At 34.2% G+C, this 24250-nt stretch overlaps 1 protein-coding gene across 1 annotated transcript in view; it reads right to left on the reverse strand.

The window, feature by feature from the left end:
* LOC115887075 (pseudouridine-5'-phosphate glycosidase-like) overlaps positions 1–21427 on the reverse strand; it is a 229706-nt gene extending 208279 nt beyond the window's left edge. The window contains exons 1-3 of the mRNA XM_030906396.1: positions 21129–21427; positions 2781–3003; positions 2585–2724 (exon numbers count right to left, since the gene is read on the reverse strand). Coding sequence (XP_030762256.1) covers positions 2585–2724; positions 2781–3003; positions 21129–21347 — 582 coding nt within the window. The 5' untranslated portion in view covers positions 21348–21427. The remainder of the gene's footprint in view (positions 1–2584; positions 2725–2780; positions 3004–21128) is intronic.
* Between the last annotated feature and the right edge of the window lie 2823 nt (positions 21428–24250).

Raw genomic sequence — 24250 nt, forward strand, 5'->3', positions numbered from 1 at the left:
TCAAAAACGTAGACACAGAGTGGAACAACCTAGAGACAGGGCTCAGTCGTATAAATATTACACCTTAAAAGCGGGCAATATTAAATGCGAAGTTTGTTTAAAAGCGTTTTCGTCAATTTTATCTGTTACAAAAAAAAACTTCTAAGAATTAAAAAGTTAGCAGCCCAGGGAAAAATCTGCAAAAAACATGAGGAGGCGAAATTTTAGTGGCAACGTATTACCTGAAGAAGCAAGATTCTGCATGAGGGAACACATTGAATCATTTCCGAAAAAAGAAAGCCACTATTCTGGTCGTAACGTTTATTATTTAGAAGAAGAAGAAATTTAACTTTTAAGCCGCATCAGCATCAAAGGTTATTTAGCGGCGTATCACCTACTATTTTAGTACGGAACAATATTTGACATTTTACTAAACAACATGTTTATAGACAGATTGTATATGTTAAGAGTACAGACACTCATTTTGTACAAATAAAAAGTAAATGGTACAGACAACATAGAATAAATCAATAAAACGTAAAAATATATCCAATTGAATTAGTAATTGTTTGCTTTAAACCAAAATGTAGTTTTTTAGATACCTATATTTCAGATATATATCCCGATCTTTCCAGAAAATCAAAAAGTTTTGGTTGCTCAGTTGTAGAGAAAATAACCGACATGTCTGACGAAAGATTGCAGGCCTCTCTTAGGTTAATTAACTGATTACATTCCTTGAGGATATGCTTGACAGTTAAAGGATTACTACATATATCACATAGAGGCGGTGGTTGGCCCTTAAACAAAAATTGATGAGGAAACCTACAATGTCCTAACATGAGTCTGTTAATTACTACGGTTTTTTACGACCATCATAACTCGATGTGGAGAAACCACAGAAGAATGTCTTTTTGACATTCCAGAGTTTGTTAGGTTCCTCCAGAAGATCCCACTCCAGTTGAACCAGGGATTTGCACAGTCGGGCGATTTTTTTGCGCAGCCAACCCGTGGAATAAACTGATGACCAATCTGTACCGGTTAGACGCGCATTTTTAGCGTAATTATCAGCACTTTCATTACCGGTAATGCCCACATGGCTAGGGATCCACAATATAGATATATTGGAGCCTAGGCTAGTTGCCCTATGTATCTTCGTATGCCACTTACTACAAATTTTTTGTGGAAAATTTTAAGCTCAGGTTTGGCAGACCCCAAGCCGATGTTTGTAGTGTGAAACGTATAAAATTAAAATAAAAGACAACAAACTAAATGACACTGCCAAGAGAGTAGCCACCGCTGAATATATCATTCATAAGAGAAGAGCCAAAAGATTTTACACAAAACTCACACATGAGGGAAAAAATGAAAATCAACAGCCTCATGTATTATCGCTTTGTTTTGATTTTATGCAAAACATTCAGCTGCCAGTTACGGCAGTAGGTGAAGTTTTCTACTATAATGAACTAACCACGAACGTATTTTGCATTCATGATATACAGAAAAATCGCGCCACTATGTACCTGTATCAAGAAGGTATCGCATCCCCCGATGAAGTTTGCTCTTTTCTGCTGGATTACATTAACAGAAACTCTACAGACGTTACCACGGAAATTCATCTATATAGCGACAACTCTTGGGGGCAAAATAAAAATCATGCCCTGATCAGGATGCTGCTTGGCATTACAGATACTAAGAAATTTTCAAAAATCATTCAGTTTTTTCCTGTCAGAGGTCACTCGTTCCTTCCCTGTGATAGGGACTTTTCAATGATGAAAAAAGCACTTAAAAAATATGACAGAATTAACAGAAATAATCGCAAATTCTTCAAAATCCCACAAGTTTCAGATAAAAGAAGTTTCTACACATGAAATTCTTTTTGAGTTTTGACTTTACATGAGTTTATTGACGATTTAATATGTCACACATTTAATTTAAATCGAAGAGGAAAACCCACCATAGAGTTCCCAAGAAGTTGTGCTTATCTGCAGCGAAAAGTCCCCATTAAACAAAAAAAAATGATGGAATAATAAAATGTCTTGAATTTGTAGATGAGCCATATAAAGTGTTTTATAATAATATAATATCAACCAACATGGCCTAGAATAGCTTAAAAAAACTTAAAAATGTTTGTTTTTGTTTTAGAGTTTCATAATAATAAACGTAATATTCCTTGTAAACCAATAATATTCTTTACAAAAACAAAAATAATTTATATGGCATGTATGTACAAAGGATGTCAGACGAAAGGTTTACAGAACTGCTGAAATGGATGCCCCAAGGTAGAAGAAGAGGAAGACCAAGAACAAGCTGGAGAGAAGGAATAAGGAAGAAAATGGACCAAAGACAGCTTGATGATAACATGTGGCAAGATAGAGAAAAGTGGCGGTTAGGAATCGGAAAACGTCGTAGAACGTTGGAAACCGAATTTACGAGTATATATATTAAAATGAAAAAGCAGTGTTACAACGCATAATGGGAGTATCAAAAAAGAAAATTGATGTGATATAACCGATGAAGATATATACATAATTTAAGAAAACGCTTGTAACAATATGGACCAAAAGTCCCTTTTTTAAATTTACTGAAGGAATAAAAAAAAACTTACCATATATTCCAGCGTTTTTGGAATATCTAAAATCGACTTAACGCCACTCGAAACAACGGCAACATTGGACCGACCTAACTCAGTTAAATCAGCAGAAATATCAAAACTCTTCTCAGCACCTCTGTGAACACCTCCGATACCTGCCAATAAAGAACAATACTTAAATTAAGTTAAACCTCTAATAAGTTATTTTTACCGCCTGTTGCAAAGACTGATATCCCTACCAAGTTGCTAACAATAATTGTTCCAGAGACTGTTGTACCTCCGTTCCTTTTCATACTTAGTAAGTAAGGAAAATCCCTTCTTGATGTTTTTATAGGTTTACTAGTTTGAGTATCACCTAAATATTCTATTTCTGCTTTAGTCATTCCCACCTTTATTTTACCATTTAGGAGAGCAATCGTTGCTGGAACAGCTCCCTGTAATAAAACACATATTATAATAACAGTTATACGCTATAATATATAGAAAAATAAGTACCGCAAAATATATAGAAAAAGCAAAAAATGTTATATACAGGGTGAACCGAATTGTATTTATTCGGGGGACTTCAGCAGCATAAAAATAAGTAAAAATGTTCCGTTTCGGAGATATAGGGTTTCCGGAACTGGAGCTGTTTTTCGGAACCGGAAATTTCGGTACCGCTTTCGGATCCGTTTTCTATCGATACTAATGTTTATTCAATGGTGGTGCAATTCATCAATCAGAAAGCAACAGATGGTTTTCCAAAGTAAAATCGATAAAAAATAAAATTTTTAAAGAAAATAATTTAAAAAAGAAGCAACAACAATAAGAAATACCATCACTACTAATTTAGAAAGTACCTACTTTGTCAAGTAACAAAAATATGTTTTTTTAATTATTGTTACCGAGTTCCGAAAGAACTGGGAATTAATTTCGAAGGTCAGTTTTGAATTGCCGGTACTTTCAAAACCGGGGTTTCCCGGTTCTGAACCCTAATTGGGAGTGTTAATTAGGGTTTCCGGAAGCGGGGCTGTTTCTCGGAACCTGGAATCTAGGTACCAAGCTTCTAAGGAACCGGGATTTTCCGGTTTTGGCGGTACTTTCAGAACTAGCAAATTTTTGTTCAATGATTATGCAGTTCGTCAGTCAGCAAGCAAGGGATGGTTTTCAAAAGAAAAGCCGATAAAAATTGAGTTTTAAATAAAAATAATATCAAATTATTAAGTAATCAGTCATGAGAAGGAAAAAAACATAGGTAACTTCCAATGTACATACAATAAACCAACTTAACTTAATTTGAAAAAAAAATTTAATTAACAATGCAAATGCTTATAAAAACATAACTTAAAAAATATAACTAATACACTCAGCAACACTAAAAAATAAGAATAACATATTTAAATTTCAATAATTGCTAATTAATAATATCAGATATGCAGATGATACTGTTTTAATGGCCTCCACTATGGAAGAGCTTCAAGAACTGCTAAACAAGATAAATAGTGTGGGACAACAGTACGGGCTACATATTAATACTTCAAAAACAGAGACCATGGTGATTAGCAGACAAATCCCAAATGTTAACCTCACTGTAAGCGGCGAGATCACTAATCAGGTGGATAGGTTTAAGTATCTCGGCTCTGTTGTCAATAACAAGTGGGACTGCGACGAGGAAATTAAAATTCGAATCGGCATGGCCAAAACAACGTTTCGAAGGCTTCAGAATATCCTCCTACAACAACGCTTACCAGTAAACCTGTTGTATGGTGCGGAAACGTGGTAAATCAAAGTAAGGTCCCTAAATCGCATCGAAGCGTTTGAGATGTGGACTCTCCGCAGACTATTTAAGATCTCGTATCAAATAATCCACATTTCAACACACTTTTGTTTATATAATCCTAACCCCAAAATACTGCTAAGCCTTCCCAATTCCTGATCCTATATCAAATGAGGAAGGGGTCCTCCTAATCATTTCATTCATAAAATTTAAGCTTTGCAAAAAGCATGTCAAGAAACGTCTTTAAATGTCATTGAGTCAATTTTATGTCAACTTTATGGGATTAGAAGCCAATATTTAGAAGATATTGAAGTACAACAACAAATTTGTCAATGTTTTTTTTTTTTAATTAAGAAGTATACAAATAAAATCACAAAGTATGATATTTCTCTGCTTTTCCTCCCTTCCATCCAAGGTAAACGTTCCCTCCATCCAATGAATGTTGGTAAATATTTATTTGAAAATAAAATTGAAGGAATTAAAAAAAATAGAAAGTAAAGGGAGAACTAGAATGGGTATATATTTTAATACTCCCGAACAAGCAAACATTTTTGTCAATATACACAGAGAAAACGCTACCGTATCTACAAAGATAATATCACTACGCCAACGATACACTATTTTCCCCATTCCTCGACTATATCAGTGTTTGAATCGACATGTATCATGATATTGCTTTCAGAATATACACTATCACTGTCTCAATTATAAGAATTCATTGGTTTCCAATACCCATAATTTAACGATAAGATTAATTGGATTTCAATAGCAGTGTATTTTTGTTGCAAACATTAAGGTGCGTATTCATTATCGGCACGAACGAACGAACGAATGTTCGCTAGTGGTATGGACGGGGACCGCACGATAGGACCGCACGAGAAGACCGGAGGCATTTGTTGGCGAACGCCTTTGATGTACCGACTCGAAACGTATGGTCGAGCGAACGAACGGCCGCATGCGTTCGGTCCCCGTCTAAATATACCGCACTTTCATTCGTTCGTTCGTTCGTTCGGATAATGAATACGCACCTTTATATGATTTGAATGAACTTAACCTTGTTTGAAGCTGTGGAAACCGGTGAATTAGAATTGATTGTTGTAATGACAGACAGTTGATTGTCATGACAGACAGTTGTATTATTCGTACTTTGTAATATTGCTTTTATTATTATAGTGTTTGTTACTAATCAGTGAATAGAAACTACTGCGTAATATTATCGTTTCATTTGTGTTAACTAACCACAATGGGATAGCACAATTGGCGACGAGGATAAAAGCAACCACAGTAAGTACTAGATAATAATGACAATGAAAGATCTGCCCAGAAAAGGTATAAAAAGAAAAGTAATAGCATATTGTTACTTTCTTTAAACAAAAAAAAAAGGAAAAATGTGAGCCATAGTAAAGTTGTGAGCCATGGGTATTTAATGTGAGCCACAGGAATCTAGTGTGAGCCATAGTTGTGAGCCACAGGAATCTAGTGTGAGCCATAGTTAAGTTGTGAGCCACATGCAATGAGTGAGCCACGTGTAGAGTGAGCCACCTGTAGAGTGACCCACATGTAATGAGTGAGCCACGTGTAGTGAGTGAGCCACATAACTATTTTGGTAATTGTTGCATATACGGCTATTTTTCGACTATATAAGAAAAATGTTATATACTCACATTCTATTGTCCTTAGAGATTGCAAATATGTTGGGGGAGCAGAGAAATTGTGTTTCTTTAAGTATTTTTTCAACCAAACAAACTTACGGGACCGGGGAGCGAATAGGGGTGCTAGGCGGGGTAAAAACAATATTCTGATTAAAGATACTTATAACACAACCATTTTACAATCCTTTAATTAAGCTTTTAATGTAAAATTTCTTCAAAAAAACTATGAAGAACTGTTTTATTCAGAAATCATTGGCAGGTTCCATTGAAGGATATGCTGACAGTAGTAAAGGTTGAATTTTGACAAACAAGGTGAATTGATGCGTAGTTGCCAAATAAGCTAGTAAATTATCCGGAATTTCATGCATCTTTTTTTTAAGGGAAAAATGACGTCATAGGTTTTAAAATGTTTTTATTTAATTTTTTGATTACTTTAGTTTAACAAATTGGTTAAATCGCCACCAGCGGTATAGAGAATTGCTTAGTTATAGCTCTAGCAATGAAAAACACTGAGCGGTTTGGTTGGTTTGGTTTTGTTTGGTTGTTTTGGTTTTGTTTTGTTTGGTTTAGGTTGGTTTTAGTTTGGTTTGGTTTTGGTTGATTTTGGTTGGTTTGGTTTAGATTAGGTTGGTCTTGTTTGGTTTGATTTTTTGTTTTTTTTCTCTTATTTTACCAAAATTGCATTTTTCCTCAACTCAAGCTCTTTATGTTTGTCTCAACAGCGTTTTATAGAAAATTTCTTAAGTTTGAGGACCAAATAGCATTAAAAATATAATAAAATATTTTTTATTCTAGTGAAAAAGAAGAAACAAAATAAAACAAAACACAAGAGTGAAACCAAAGCAATCAAAACACGCGTAACCGTCTAGCTATAGCTTTAGCGTTGGTTTCACTCTTTTCTTTTTCTTACTTTTCTCTGTTTGATTAATCAAACTAAACTAAAGTTAAAATAGCGGCAATACTGCCTGGTAAGCAAGGTAAGCATAACGTATGTCATAATTTATCCATATCGTTTGTCATTTACTGAGTAACGAACAATTTTAAAAAAATTAAGGGAAAATGGTGTGCAACAACTGCTGTTACTCTATGAGAGATTTTACTCTATTATTAAGTGATAGAAGACGTCTGGTACAGTTTCTGGTGGAGCATGGATTAGTAAATAAATATTCCCGATATGATACATATGCCAGAAGATTAGATATCAACGTTAACAATTTATTATACACGTGTTCCAAAAAATACAGAATTGGAAATAAAATTAAAAAATGCAGTACTAAGAAAAATGGAAAAAAATACATGGTTTTCAAATTAACCATAGAGAATGTGCTGTATTTTACTGTACTTTGGTTGAGAATTCCATATCCTCGGCAAAAATTTATAATGGGGGAATAAAATGTAGCCAAAGACCAGTTGTTGATTGGTCATCATATTGCAGGGAAGTATGCATACAATGGAGCTTGGACCATTTCCAACGACTAGGTGGTCCTGGGAAAATTGTCGAAATTGACGAAGCTAAATTTTGGAAACGTAAATATAATAGGGGACGTGTATAGAAGGGCAGTGGTTTTTTGGGGGGTTTGAAAGAGAGTCCAAGAAAATATTTTTGGTACCTGTTCAGGATAGAAGAGCAGCAACTTTACTCAGGGTCATACATGAATGAATTCTCCCAGATACAACAATAATATCAGATTGTTAGAAAAGCTATGATACGTTGAATGATGAAGGGTTCCAGCACTTTGCTATTAACCATTCCATAAATCATGTCGATCCGAATGATGGAACTATTCATACACAAAATATAGAACGAACCTGGAGAAATATCAGAGGAGCCCCGATATGGCAGAAAAGAGGCCCATTTTATAGGATCCCTTGCCGATTTTTTGTTCAAAAGAACAAATACTGACGACAGTGACATACATCGTTTTTTTTTGAAATATCAAAATTAAATCCACCTAACATTTAGCTTTGTTTATGTAACGTTATTTTGGTTTAGTTTTTTTTATTTTGTTAGTGTAAGGTTTTATTGTTATAATAGTTTATGTAACGTTATTTTGGTTTAGTTTTTTTTATTTTGTTAGTGTAAGAATTTATTGTTATAATAGTTTCTGTAACGTTATTTGGTTTAGTTTTTTATGTAATATATAATGTCGGGTGTTCGATATTTACCTTATATTTACGGTCCGATTGACGGATGTCGTCTTGTTGCTCTAACGCGCATGCTCATACCGGGAACATGGACGTTTTTAAATTAACGCTACGCTTGTATATTTTTTATTTATTTAGAGTTGTTGGTAACAGCGATCAAAATACGCCTATTGCGTTGGTTAGTCTTTGGTGTTAGTTTTTTTGTATTCTATATATTCTATATATGTATATTTTATATATTCATTAATTTTCCTTATCTGCTTTTTGGTTGGGTTGGTTCAGTTATTTGGCGGGTTGGTTAGCGTGGTTATTTGGAAGGTGTTAATTCATTGGTTATTTGGGGGGGTTGGTTAGTTTTTACTAATTTATATTTGTTTTTTAGATATTCATTGATTTTCTTTGTAATAAATGTATATAGTAAATGTACAGTTTGAGTTAAATAGGGCAATGAAACTATATAACAACAGCAAACTAAACTAATACTGCCGAAATTGCGCGTAAACTATTGCACGAAAAGCTATGAAAAAGCGCAAAAATATTTTTGAGGTTAGAAAATTTTTCTCGCTTATTTTACAAAAAATCGCATTTTTCCTCACCTCAAGCTCTTTATTTTAGTCTAAAAAGGCAGAATATCCACTTTATTTTATAGAAAATTTGTTAATTTTGACAGCCCTAAAGTGAAACGGACCCTAAAATATATTATTTTCATTGTTGAATGTTTGTTTTATTTTAATTAAATTTGCTTTATTTGGGTTAGTTTGATTTTTTGCTACAGACATAAACATTTTAAAAGAAAATTCAGTGGAACTGGCAACATTGCTGTCCCTTCTGTCACTGTCATGTCAAATCGAGTGTTAAAATTCTCATAACGTCAAGTATGTGTCAAATCTTAGATTAGGAATTGTCAAATATTGAATTAAAATATTTTGAAATTCCGTGCATAATCTATATTTTTCAATTTTTAAATGAAAAATGCGATTTTTCAATATTTGTATGTCATGTTTTACCAGTTTGTACGCTTTTACCCCGCCCAGCACCCCTATTCGCTCCCCGGTCCCGTAAGTTTGTTTGGTTAAAAAAATACCTAAAGAAACACAATTTCTCTGCTCCCCAACATATTTGCAATCTCTAAGGACAATAGAATGTGAGTATATAAAAATTTTCTTATATAGTCCAAAAATAGCCGAAAACCGTATATGCAACTGTTACCACTATTTTATGCTGTAAGCCATATAGGTAAAATGTACCTACGAGTTTGTAAGCTACAGAGAAAAATAAAAATAAAATTATAAATGTTATAAGTTATTCCTAAAATTTAAAACAAATTTAACATAGTGTATCGATTGACATATTAATTAAATTAGGGCTGAATAGCAACAAATACAAACTATTCACGTTTGATCATCTGACAGGAATTTGATTATCTGACAAAAAAATCTGACAGGAGTATTAAGTATTAATGAATAAATCCTTGATTAAATAGTTTTTTAGAGTTATTTAATAACAATTTATTATTTGAGCTAACTTTTGTTGGCAGAGAGAATCAATATGTACCCTACTAAATTAAAACTTACTTAATTTACTTATATAAAACCAAAAAGTAATAAATAATTACTTATAGGTGTAGAATAGGTATAGTATAGGTGTAGTATGTATATATGTTTGCATGATACACAGGGTGGCCCATCGAAAATGTTCCGCAAGGCATACGACCAGGGCAATTTTTTTTCAGAAAATTCAAAAACACGTCAATTTTGTTTATGAGGGGGACAACTTTTGCCCCAGAAATGATTGCAAAATCTTCAACCCTCTAAGCGGGGGTGTCATCCCCCAGTTTTTTTCAAATGGGAAGGGGGGTCAAGTGGTACCGCAATGAAAAGAGCTTTCTATTCTCTATACTTTCCCGCTTCGTTTTTGAAAATCGGTCGAGTCATTGAGAAAATATGAAGGATTGAAATTTGAAAATTTTATTTAAACATTTATCAGAGTAACGATAAGGATAAATTCCTTCGACCAATTTGCAGTTTTTTCTTATTATTTCTAGATGTTTACGCATTTTTTCCCTTGCCAGAAGGTTGAACGATCAGGTGCGGTAGTTGCTAGATAGTTCCACCCGTACAAAATTCAGTTGGTACAAGAACTCAACGACGACGATTTTGATCGTCGTTTGCAATTTTGTGAAACTGTGAGTGAACGAGAGGCGAATGATAATAATTTCCTATTTAATGTGTGTTGTTCGGATGAGTGTACTTTCTTTTGAACGGTGTAGTTAATCGGCGCAACTGTCGATACTGGGCTCAGGACAACCCCAGGGTTTTTCACGAGGTGCACACCCAAAACCCTCAGAAATTGAACGTGTGGGCTGGTATTTTTGGAAATTCTATTGTAGGTCCTTTTTTTTTCTTCCTGGAAATCTAACAGGTGATATGTACTTGGATTTACTGGAAAATACCATCGACCCAGCCCTAACTGACATCATAGAGAACAATCCTGGATACGTTGAAGCGGAGCTAATATTTCAACAAGACGGTGCGCCTCCACATTACTCTCAAAATGTGCGTAATTATTTAAACAATAACTTTCCCGGTCGGTGGATAGGACGAAGGGGTGCAGTTGAGTAGCCTCCCCGGTCACCCGACTTGACTCCTTTAGACTTTTTTCTATGGGGACACATAAAAAGTAAAGTGTATAGCACTCCACCCGCCTCATTAGAAGACCTGCGAAGACGAATTAATGATGTTTGTCGCGAAGTAACCCCGCAAGTTCTTCAGAATGTTCTAGAACGGTTTGAAAATAATTTGTATTACTGTATGGAGGTTGGCGGGCAATATTTTCAGCATTTGCTTCATTAATTAGGTAAGTTTTTTTAATTAATTCAATTTATGCATTTTTTTGCAATAAATACTTTTCAAATTTCAATCCTTCATATTTTCAAAATGACTCGACAGATTTTTAAAAACGAAGCGGGGAAATATAGAGAATAGAAAGCCCTTTTCATTGCGGCGCCACTTGACCCCCCTTCCCATTTGAAAAAAGTTGGGGATGACACCCTCGTTTAGAGGGTTGAAGATTTTGCAATCATTTTTAGGGCAAAAGTGGTCCCCCTCACAAACAAAATTGACGTGTTTTTGGATTTTTTGAAAAAACAAATACCCTGGCTGTTATGCCTTGCGGAACGTTTTCGATGGGCCACCCTTGTTCTCGTATGTACTAGTCCATTCTAGTGGGTCTCGATTCTTCTCGAACGAATGAATCATTGCGGTGTCTATGCGATGTTAAGGTCATCCGAGGGCGGGCCATATTGTGAGGTTAGGTCGAGTCCACACCGGCTCGCAACAATATTTTAAAAGACGCTTATTTAACAAAACAGCATCACAAGTTAGTCCGGCTCCAACAATCGACCGAGCAAGCATATCGAATAATATATCTGTATCGGGATTTGAATTTCAATAATAAATTTAGTTCTTTTGTAATGGTTTTATAAGTTTATAAAATAAAGCACTTTTTGAGTGTTCTCATTGTCAATTATTACACATACAAGCAGTAACCACCAGATGGAATTCAATCTTCAGCATGCTGGAACGATTTACCATTTTAAGTCCATACATAGCCCGAGTATTGGCAAGCCCGACAATGAAAAAAGCACCAACAATGCTAACTGGAGCTGATATTGAAATTGTAACAGAAGTTGTGGATTTGCTTGGGCCTTTTCTGGAAGCAACAAAGGAGATTTCTGAAAGTGAATATATTACAGGAGGCTTGTCCATTCCTTTAGTAAGTTTACAAAAAAGAAATCCTGTTAACAGAACAGCTGAACTGTTACATGCAGCACTGTTAAATTCATTAAAGAAACGAACGCAGTATTTAAAAACAACACTTCTATTGTGCCACTCTACATTATACGATCCACGTTTCAAGAAAGTTTATATGGAACCAACTGTCGCCAGGAAAGCAGTTTCAAAACTTGGTGAAGAAGTTAAGGAACAAATTGGGGAAAATTGTCTCCTCCAACTTCAAGTTCAATGAAGGATCCAGAATGTGCATCATCTTCATCTCTATGGACTGCTCATGATGTGACAATATCAAATACTCGTTCACACACATCAAGTGGAGCCATACCGAGTGAATTGAAGTTATACCTACAGCAGGCAATAAGTCCACGACATCTAAATCCTCTGTTATTTTGGCAGCAAAGCAAATCCTGCCTGCCAGCAATGTCAGCTACAGCTCTGAAATATTTAACTGTTGTAGGAAGTTCAGTAAGTTCAGAGAGATTGGTGTCTACTATTAATGATATAGTCAGTGATGAAAGAACCCGACTAACTGATAAGCATGTTACAGAACGAGTATTTATGAAGAGATTGAATAAAAAATATTGGATAGATTAATTTGGGTAGAAATGACAATTCATAATAAATATACTTATACACATTTAGTTATTTTATATATTTTGATAGTTTGACCTGATATTGCAACTGAGGCGACCCCTCTCAACCTGAGAAGTCGTTTCTTCTAAATATAGCACACGTCCGCTGATATCCGTCACCAAAATATCACCATTTCTGTAAAAATAGCATATGTTTATTTGGTTTCTCCTAAGAACTGCACAAGTCCACGGACAAATGTTTTTAAAAGAATCTGGGCACGCGGGAACCTGTCAAATGTAAGCAGCGGTGTTTATTTATTTGGAGAAGTTAGTTATTATTATTGTGGTGTATTCCACGTAAATAATACTAAAATATTTGTTTGTGAACATCAGTTATTCATGATGGAGAATGCAGTGGCAAGTGGTAGTGGACCACAGACTCAGTGCGTACCAGAACGGAAAGTGAAGAAAATACCAAAATCCAGCTTGTTAAAAATGGTCAAAGTGAAAGGTAAAGAGCATATTAATCATAAAGGGAAACTTATATGCAAACGCACTATTGGTGGAAACTGCAGGTAAATAATATCTTTAAGGTGGCGTTCTGTTAGCAATATGCATTTTCTATAGATGTAAAAGGCTCAAGTGTGATGAAAATATCAGTAGGGAGGCAAAAGTGGTTTTATTCGAACAGTTCATAATACAACAACAACACAACGCTTTATTGTACAAAAAGCCAAAACAGCTTCATCGACAAAGCAAAACAAAAAAGCACAAAAATAAATATACAAATAAACGAGTAAAAATGTCATACAATACAAATCAATTCAAAAAAAAATTACGTCATCAAATTTCAAATAAAACATATATGGACATTGCAGAACACAGGCGTATCTAGAAAATTTTACAAAAGGAAAACTGAGACTCACATCAAGACTTTCAAACCTAGGCAGTCTCATTACTCAAGGCGCAAGAATCCACTTCGTTTTTACCTGTCGGAAGGTTTGACAATCAAGGAAATGCATTCCATGTTTCTTACTGAACATCTGATCAATATACCGTATAAAACATATTGGAAAATATTTACAACCAAATTCAATATAAAATTTGGATTTCCCCGATCTGATAGCTCAGTGTGTTCAGTGAATAGTCCAAGTAGGTACTTCTACCTCTTCTCCCAATCAATCAAGTCTGCCCATAATAATATACAGCGATGGTTGTGGATACCAGAATCGAAATTCAATTCTTTCAAACGCTCTATTGACCTTCTCCGGTATAAATAAAAAAAATATAGAGCAACAATTTCTCGTTAAGGGCCGCTTTTGATTTCTCGTTAAGGGCGCACAGATGGAGTGTGATAGCGTCCACAGTTTAATAGAACGAAGTCTGGATAAAAGAGAGATTTATTTACCCGGAAAATATGTATGAATAACCAAGCATGCAAGCAAAAATCCATTTCACTTAGACTCAAAGTATTTACTGGTTATAGTTATTTATTTTTTAGAGTTTTTTAAAAATTACACTGAACTATTATTTCAATGGCATAGCTCTATAAGACCACCTGGAGCCATAGTTTTTGAAATAAGGGCCCTAAAATACACACCAGAGTGTGTTATATAATATAAAACTGATTTTGATTCAGATTATGTGCCTTTAAGGAGAACCAAATCTATTGCTGGAATTGGAAATGTTAATTACAAAAAAAATCGAGAAATATGAACAGCTTCTAGCCATTACAAAAGTTATGGATAGTGATTATCATGACTTCTATAAAAATTTACCCCATGAAGTATCCAAAAAAAAACTAAAGTTGATCTCTGAAAATCTCCACGATATTTCAAATTCTTTAATAGTAGATAAATAAGGACTTACCAATTATTTTGTTACATGTGTTTTATGTTTTTAATTACAAAGCTTTTCTCGATTTTTCTTTAGGAAAATCATCAATTATATCATCGAATTCAATTGTTGCACATAATTCGTGCTCGATGGAAAGTATCGCTAAATCAGTAAGAACGATCCTGTGTCATTGTTGACCGTAAGTAGTTTTTGATTAATTATAATTTTGAAAAGGAGTGTTCTCCACTGGCTACAGTAACTGGAATGGTTACCAAAATGCGTAATGCAACAGCAACATTGGGAAAGTTTTCAGATAAATTATTTTTTCCAAATATGTTAAAATTTCGAACGGTGTTGAATATTTGTTATTTTCCGTAAAATTAGAATTTCATTATGAAGTTCGATGGGATCAATATCATCAGTTAATTTTGCATGCAAATCTGCAAATCCTTTTTCGCTTTAATTAAATCTATATTAATAGCAATAATTAATCGTAATAAAGATTAATGTGATTTTTTTTAAGTTATGTTATGTTTTATGTTTTTTTTTCAGATTATGTTAATGTTATTTTTTATATTTCTTTCCTGTTGTTTAAATTGCAATTAACACTATGTAATATTAGAAAAGTTATTTTTAGTTAATGTGTTTTTTTTGGATTACCGTCAGAGGCGGCAGTTTTACTTGAACCGGCTCTGACTACAGTGCATCCCCTCATGCTGACAGATGTAGGGTATATTTTTCCACACTCCTTTCATTTTAATCTTTCTTTACAGTTTTGTCTCTTGGTGATAATATTTGGTTTTTGTTGTTGGTTCTGGTCACTGCGTTGGAGAGAAGGATTAAACTAGTGCGAATTTTGTTGAGGTGTTTAGGCACGGTTAACCTTCTTCAGCTTCTGTTGCTCTAGTATGTAATTCCTTGTCTGGTGTTAGTATGATACATTTCGTCTGGGAGAAGGTTTGTATTGGCACAGTATATTTGTTTGGTTGTTTTGGTTTTAGGGTACCGGCCGTCGTATACCTCTAGCTGCTCTAGTACTGTGGTGTTCCTTCTCTGGCGTAGTTGATCTGACATGAATTAGAATATTGGTTTCAGAAACTATCACCAAGGTTATAAACCGAGACGTATCGATACCGTGAATGGATCGACGTTCCTTTAATTATTGTTGAGTCGCGTTGTTTTAGAACATAGCGCAATGAATTTTGAATCTGCAATCGTCTAGCCTGAGTTATCGATAATTTACACCTATATCGTTATAAAATACTTAAAAGCTGCCGTTCGCAGTGGTAAGTGTTTAAAAAACGTTATAATATCGCCATTACCACAGATGGCTGGACCTCTTTAAACAATGAGAGTTTTTACGCAATAACCTCTCATTTTATCGACGAAAACTGGGTAATAAAATCTCGATTATTGTTAATGTTCAAGTTCTTAGGGCAGCACACCGCTGAAAACATCATTGAACAATTGAATTCAACATTAGCAAAAATGGAAAAAATAGTAGCATGCGTTACAGACAACGCAGAAAACATGGTTAAAGCTGTACAGCTTGGAAACTGGTGGCATGTTCCCTGTTTTGCCTATTCGCTAAACTTAATCGTACAAGCAAGTTTAGGTGAAATTAGTCCAACCGCCGTGCAAAAAGTAAACTCGATTGTTGAGTTTTTCAAAAGAACTTCATCGGCAACAGAAAAATTGCAAAATATTCAGTAGCGAATGGGGAATGATGTGCTAAAATTAAAAGATTGTCCAACGCGATGGAACTCAACCTTTGATATGCTAAACAGGATGAATAAAACAAAGGAATCCCTTCAAAGCACTATAGCAATATTAAATAATCCAAGTCTGCCTATTCTTACTGGCGTATTGCGTTATTGGTACGTAATAGAAAAATGCTCCCACATTCTGGCAATGTTTGATGAAATAACTACCGAAATAAGCGCAGAAAAAAACGTCGCCTTATCCAAAGTTGCGATTTTAACAAAAAAAATCTATTGAGTTACTGTAATCAGTTAAAACTAGACATTATTGAATGCTTATCTGTGGACTCTTCGTTGACAAACTCCATGAGCAGGTAACAGACAGATTTAAAAGAAAATATCGAAATTTAAGTACAGTGTACTCTCTCTTAGAAATTTTACCACGGAATAAACTAATAGAGCTTTACTAATAAACTGCTCTCTCTTATGCGGACTCTCCTGTAACCGGACACGGATACATAATTGTCTCAATATCTGTCGCTTTGATCTCTGTTAACCGGACACCGAGAATATTTTGTTCGACGTGGCGCCGCCGCCGCATTTGTCCCGAATGATGCAATATTGCACAGTATCGTTAGAGAGCCTGTCGGCATACTGCGCTGATCGCTGATCATTTCCACGTATTTCTTCGTAAGTATAGGTTTCTTTTCGACGTGTTATAATCTGTTTTGCTAATTAATATGTCGAAAAAAAAACGTATGTTAACGTTAAAGGAAAAAATCGATGTTATCGAGTTTTACAACGTAGGGAAACCTAGTGTCCGTGCACTGACTGATAAATTTAAAATTGGGAGAACAGGCAGCCAAAATTGTCAAAAATAAAGAAGAACTCTTAAGAAAGTGGAATTCAAATGTCAACATTTCGCAGAAACGAAGTTCCATTATCTGTTATTGCCGAAAGATGTAAAATAATGCACACCACTTCAGGAAATAGCGTCGACTTTGAAGAATATGTCATGACGGATGAAGACTTACTTCAGGAAGATGTCAAACTTGAAGATGATACTATCAACTCGCTATCGATCGAAACACATGAATTAGAGAAAGTGATAGAGATGAGGATGATAATATCCCAGAAGAGGAAGTTGGTGGGATAACACCAAACAAAGATGCTTTATTGGCCATTAAAAATCTTAAATTATTCAGTTCTAAAAGGGGAGACTTTGAGATGCTGAACAATTTAGAAGATCGCTTTCAAAATACTATATGTGCTAAAAATATTTGTGTGCAGAAAACAATACTCGATTTTTTTACTACTCGATAGTTTTCATACATTTTCATACTCGGTAGTTTTTATACATTCCTATACTCGATAGTTTTCATTCATTTTCATACTCGATAGTTTTCATATATTATTTTTAAATTTTTATACATTAGTATGTATGTAATAAATATATAATATTATCCTTCGACACGGATGTTTTATTTGATATAACATATCGTCACACTCCTTTTAAGCGGACATCTCCTATAAACGGACAGAAATTTAGTGACGAAAGATGTCCGCTTAAAGTAGAGTACAATGTATTATGTGGGAAACGACATTTTACGAGGAAGATGTTTTAAAACAGACCAAAGACAGTTTAATTAAAAAATGTATTAGAATTCGAAATAACAATAATGATCTACAAAAATCCAATGAAACTAATATTGAGCCTGTAGCTCCATCATCATCGGCATCAGAGCAAAACAAAATAGTAAGTATATGGTCTGATTTTGATTCTAAAGTGGAAAAACTCATCGAGAAGAGCGATAATAGCACAGCAGCTTGCCTCATTGAAATTGACAAGTATTGTCAAATGCCTTTACTCTCAAGAACAACTGACCCTCTTTTATGGTAGAAAGAGAATAAATCGCTGTTTCCCTGTCTTTTTGAAATTATGAGAAGAAGATTGTGTATTCCGGCAACATCCGTTCCTTGCGAGCGGACCTTTTCGAAGACCGGACAAATCGTTACTGAACGAAGGAGTCGCCTAAGCTCTTCGAAAATCAGCAAATTAACATTTTTGCAAAGCAATTTGCACTAACTTTTTTCCCATTTTATACAATATATTATACATACAAAGACACGGTATTCCAAATCTTACAATTTGTGGCGAATAACTTTCAGCTAATGCGAGCGCTGTTGAACCGTTCAGACAACGCTTTCTAGAGAAGCTTCAAGAAATGAAGTTGACTAATCAGCGATGATAAACACATCAAAGTCATGTACCTCCCCCTAATTGCACAGCAGTGCTCCAGCCAATGGACCAACATGTCATTCAAAACATTAAATTTCATTATTGTAATTCTCTTTTATTAAACATTGTGGCAGCAGCATTAAGGATGTAGTGTTTTCCCTAAAAGATGCATGGTCCATGGTTAGTGCCGACTTGATAAAGAACTCCTGGAAGCAATTATGGCCATCTCAACATGAACAAAACGATGAAGGATGGGAAGATTAAGATCTTGTCCCTCTTTTTGAACTAAGAAAAGAGTTACAAATAAATGGCAGTTGATCTCTGCAATAAAGTAGGAGAAAATGATATATCGTCGGAAGAAGTTCAAGAATGGTTATCTCAAAATGATGACTGTAGTCCGAGGCATATAATAATAACTCTAAAATGTGCCAAAGTGGTCTTTATCCCGTTGAAAAATGCAATCAAAATTTCTATATCGCCGCAAAAGGTTCCATATTTATAAGTATGAACGCGTCAAACGGGTCTATATCCAGTGAACCAATCAAATCTCTCGATATTCTACCCAAGGTTAATTCCTGTTGAACCGGTTAAAAATAGCGCGTTAGTTAACGATTGCGAAACTGTAGGGTTTTTTTAGTTTAAAAGTGATTGTGGTGTGTTTAATAATATTGTTAAAGGGTACTATAAACGAAAATATTACCCCTGCGCAACCGGGAAAAGCTAGACGAACGTCTGGGGATCGTAGCAAATGGAAAAGGAACGTTAAAAAAGTTACCATATGACGTTCGTTAGTGGTCATTTCTTGTATTAGTTTTATTATGGTTGTTTGTGACTTAAGCAGTAATTGAATGGTTATTGTTTCTTATTATCTATTGACGATTAGTAATGTTACCGCTAATATTGTTATTTTTAATTACTTAAAACTTTATTGCAAACTATCACGCTCTTTTCTTTTTGCAGGTATCAACCACCAGGTCCACCAACAACCCTAGTTGTAACCACTTTAACAAATCTTATAATTGCCGGAAATTAAGAATGAGGGATATTAAGGAATTCCACCAGAAGTTTTATTCCACGCGCGAAAAAATCCTCCAGGATGCCTTTATCATCAAATACGTCAAAGTAAAAACTGCAAAAAGACCTCGTAATATAAAAAGACCTACCTCAACAAAAAAGGTTAGCACGGACTTCTACATTCGAGTTTAGTGTACTGACGCATTTTGCCTACGGGTGTGTCAGCAAACTTTTATTAATGTCCTCCAAATATCACGCAAGAGAGTTCAGTCTTTAGCTAGAAAATTTCTGACAACTGGTACGATGCCTATTGATAGAAGAGCAAGACCCAAACCCATCTAGGAGAGGAGAAGAGCTGCGATTAAAAAATTTATAGAAAAATTAAACTGCTGTAAATCTGTGCACTACTCTCGATGAAAGTCCATACATCGGCGTTATTTGCCAGGAAATTTGAGTATTAATAAATTATATCGCATGTACAACAACGAGCAAATGGACAATCACTCAAATCGAAGAAAACCTTTTGGCAAAAAATTTTTACCACGCAATACAACATTGGATTTGGAGCACCCACCATGGATGCTTGCCCCAAATGCATAGAACTTAAAGCCAAGATCACGAAAGAGACCAATCCAATTAAAAATAAGTTAATGGCGGAACTTACTTAAGATCTCCTTACATTAAGTTTTGACTGCCAAAAGAACATGGTTCTGCAAAAAGTTCAAGATCAGACTGCCTACTATAGTAGACAACTTTACATCTACAATTTCACTATCGTTAAAGGGAGTTCAAAAGACTGCTTGACCCCAGAAAATGTGTATTGCTATTATTGGATGGAGCATGAACACAAGAAGGGCACTAACGAAATTGCATCAGCGGTGTACCATCTATTATCACTCCTTGATTTGTCATCCTATTCAACGATTAGGTTGTGCAGTAATGGTTGTGGCGTTAAACGTGTTTGCTTCCATAGAGAAAAAGTTACGTAAACAACCAGTAATTTTGGAACCAATAGAATATGAAAAATTTATGCAGAGCATTCCACTGTGTTTAAAATGAGCACTGACTTAAAGGTATATGACTGGAAAAGTTTAGTAGAGGCTCAAGAGGCTACAAGAAAACTACATCGTGGCATTTCAAGTTTAATGAAGCAAAACGTTTCATTCTTCAGCAAATCTACTCAACAAAATATCTTAATTAGAGGCGAAACATCCTACAACAGTGACTTGAATAATGGTAAATTGTCAAATAAAAATAAGGTCAATCGCATTACCAGATGAAATACCAATGGGAGTAACTTTAAAGGAAGGAAAAATCAGCAAAATCAAAAGCAAAAATAACTCACATTAATATAAACATATTCTAGAAGCCTATATTCTATAAAAACAGTTCTTTGTAAACACATACATTCTCTAGCTATGTTTGAAAACAGCAGCGAGTTTGTTTTGAGCACCTGAGAATAAAGAGACATTGAGAGCAAAAGTGACAAAGTGGTAACAAATTATACACAAAGGTCAAAAAGCAAAAAGTCATCATTATTAAATAAAATTTAAAAACACTTATACGGTCTCTGAACTCCCTTCCTGAACGATAGGTTTCAACAAACAACCTGCAATAATTCAAAGTATTTAGCTGATATATTGATTATATCTTTCGAGTATAGCACAAATTACAGAATAAAAGATAAATTTACATTCGTCAATAATATGAAAAATGTTCAATTTATTAAGGGTTGTAGCTTTTTGTTGTATATATTCTATTTTTAGCAGCATAATTTTTCTAAACGTTTTAACATGCATTTCGTCATTTATATTTTAATACTGAAAAAAATATCAAACTTTCAATACATACTTGTGATCGAACTATATTTTCCACTTCCAGAGCACACCGAATATTATCCGGAAAGGGCATTCCGTGGGTAATAATAGTAGACTCTAAAGCAACAATCGGTTTAGACTCAGCCAAAGCACTATTCACTTCATCACTAATTTGTAAAATTGTCTTATCGAATTTAGTCGAATATTCGCGGACCGCAAGTCTCAAAAACGAAAAGTACGAACAACGATGCATTTCAATTAAAAGAAAGACCAACGCGGATGTATTTAAACGCGATACTACAGAAGAAATTCGGAAGAAACTCCAAGATTATGGAAAGTAAAGAATTATTATTATTAAGATTTATCGTAAGAAAAAATAAACACTGATAACTTTCTATGATTATTTACTTTGGGGGAGAGTTGGGTAAAAGAGGCCAACTGGAAATTCAGGTTAATTTCAACTTTTACATTGATTCTATTGATATTATAAATTCTTTATTTTGAATTGGTGAATTCATTATAATGGGTGTGGGAAAAACTTGAAAAATTCGTGACTGGAAATCCCATGTAAATTTTCAAAAGGTCAAATATTATCTCCCCAGAGCAAGAGTTGTATGGGACTTTTTTGAAGAGGAGTTGAAGTTGTACTTTCGTCTACAATTTCGTGTCATTTGAAACCGACATTTAAATGTTACTTGCAAAAAGCTACCTTAAAATTTGTCAAATTTATAACACGGCCCAGAGAAAGCTATAATTAAAATACTAGCAAAAATGTGATCTTGTCATTGACAAATTCAATATCACGTTTTGTTTACAAGAATTTGAAGGTACCAAATAGAGTAATTTTTGTATAAAATATGATTTCCATAGCTTCCGAAAAAGTAACGGTGGGAAATAGCATTTTGTTGGAAATATTATCACCGCTGTGTTAGATAATATGTTCGCAACAGTCTCCGGACAGTTCTATACCGAATAAATCACAGTTTAAAGAATAAATCAGAAGTTTGAAATTAAAGACACAGTATTAAGCACATGGAAGTGTGAAAATAAAAATAATGAACAGGAATAAAGCACCATACCGAATAAATCAGAGTTCTATACCGAATAAATCACAGATTAAAGAATAAATCAGAAGTTTGAAACTAAAGACACAGTATTAAGCGCATGGAAGTGTGAAAATAAAAATAATGAACAGGAATAAAGCAACAACCTAGTTTCATACCGAATAAATCACAGTTCTATTACAGTTGAGGGTTGGAACCTTTGGTGTTACACAGCAAAATAAAAACACTAAATCACCACAATACACCAAAACACTTTTACTTTTACACTGGACGCGCGTTTCGCTAACCATGTTAGCATCATCAGCAGATGATTATAAACTAAATCACAGTTCTATACCGAATAAATCACAGTTTAAAAAATAAATCAGAAGTTTGAAACTAAGGACACAATATTAAGCACATGGAAGTGTAAAAATAAAAATAATGAACAGGAATAAAGCAACAACCTAGTTTCATACCGAATAAATCACAGTTCTATACCGAATAAATCACAGTTTAAAGAATAAATCAGAAGTTTGAAACTAAAGACACAGTATTAAGCACATGGAAGTGTGAAAATAAAAATAATTAACAGGAATAAAGCAACAACGATTTGAATATTCTTCTTCATGTTGAAGAAAAGAAAAACATGAGTTCCGCCTATTGGGGCGGGGAGGAGGGGCAGTAGGAAAGACAGGATTATTCAGACATTATTCAGGACACCGCCAATAATGAAGTCAAAATGAAGATGATTTATTTTATTTTCTGTTAGAATACAGAAATACACCGTTGTGTGGTTGCAGGGTATCTGAGCTTTTAAACAGTCGATTAATAAGAACCTTTTGTCTAAAGTTTACCTATTAATGATTGTCTTTTAAAACCTAAAGTTGTTAATATACAGGATGGTCCGAACTGCATTCCGGAAACTTCGGCAGAATATTCTGCAGATAAGTAAAAAGTTAGTTTCGGGGATACAGGGTGTAGAAGTTTCATTTTTATTTCGAGATTTTTTCCGAATAATTTATGAAGTAACGTCAATATTTGGATGAAAATAGGGATCTGGGAGTTTTTTGACCTGAGAAATTTGATTTTCATGTCAATATGACTCCTACTTGTAGAGGGCGCAACCTACATATTTTTAACTGCTTCAAAGAGTAATAACTTTTCGTTCGAACCTGTATAAAACTACTGAGTAAAAAAATATACACTTACGTTTTTTACGTAAAAAAACGTCTATTGATAAAAATCGCTACGAGTAATGGTTTTCGAGATATTTGGAATCGAAATTATCAATACCTGTCATCAATGACATAAACAAAACATGTTGACTAAATAGTTATTAGACTGAGATCATAAATTTGAAATGTTTTTGTGTCAAAAGTTCAACAGAAACTGTTTTATCATAATTTTTTTCGCAGAAAAAAATATGATTAATTTAAAAAATAAAAATTTCCCAAATTTATTATTTCAGTCATGTAACTAATCTACTCAACATATATTGACTATTTCCATTCTAAATATCTTAAGAACGGTTGCTCGTAGAGATTTTTACCAAGAGACATTTTTTACGTAAAAAGCCACGGAAATGTATATTTTTTAGTCAGTAGTTTTATACAGGTACGGACGAAAAGTTATTACGCTTAAAAACAGTCAAAACGCAAGTAGGTGGCGCCCCCTACAAATAGGAGTCATTTTGACATCAAAATCTAATTTCTCGTGTCACAAAACTCCCAGACAACAATTTTTATCCAAATATTGTCGTTACTTCAGAAATTATTTAGAAAAAATCGAAATAAAAATGAAACTTCTACACCCTGTATCTCCAAAACTAAGTATTTTAGGACATACATTTATACGATTTTTTTTACTTATTTTTATCTGCAGAATATGCTGCCGAAGTTTCCGGAATACACTTCGGACCACCCTGTATAGTGAATGAATGAAGTTCAGAAAGTGGAGATAACTAAAAACTATCATGAGGTATCAAATTAAGTAATCAAGTTAGGAAAAGAAGATAAATCTTGGAACCCAGGGAAAATAACAGAAGTAGAATCTATGCCGAGATCATATAGAATTACAGAGAGAGGTCAGAATTTTATAAGAATTTTTTTCT

Source organism: Sitophilus oryzae, unplaced genomic scaffold (genome assembly GCF_002938485.1).
Source record: "Sitophilus oryzae breed Bouriz unplaced genomic scaffold, Soryzae_2.0 scaffold_551_pilon_pilon, whole genome shotgun sequence".
Taxonomy (NCBI): domain Eukaryota; kingdom Metazoa; phylum Arthropoda; class Insecta; order Coleoptera; family Curculionidae; genus Sitophilus; species Sitophilus oryzae.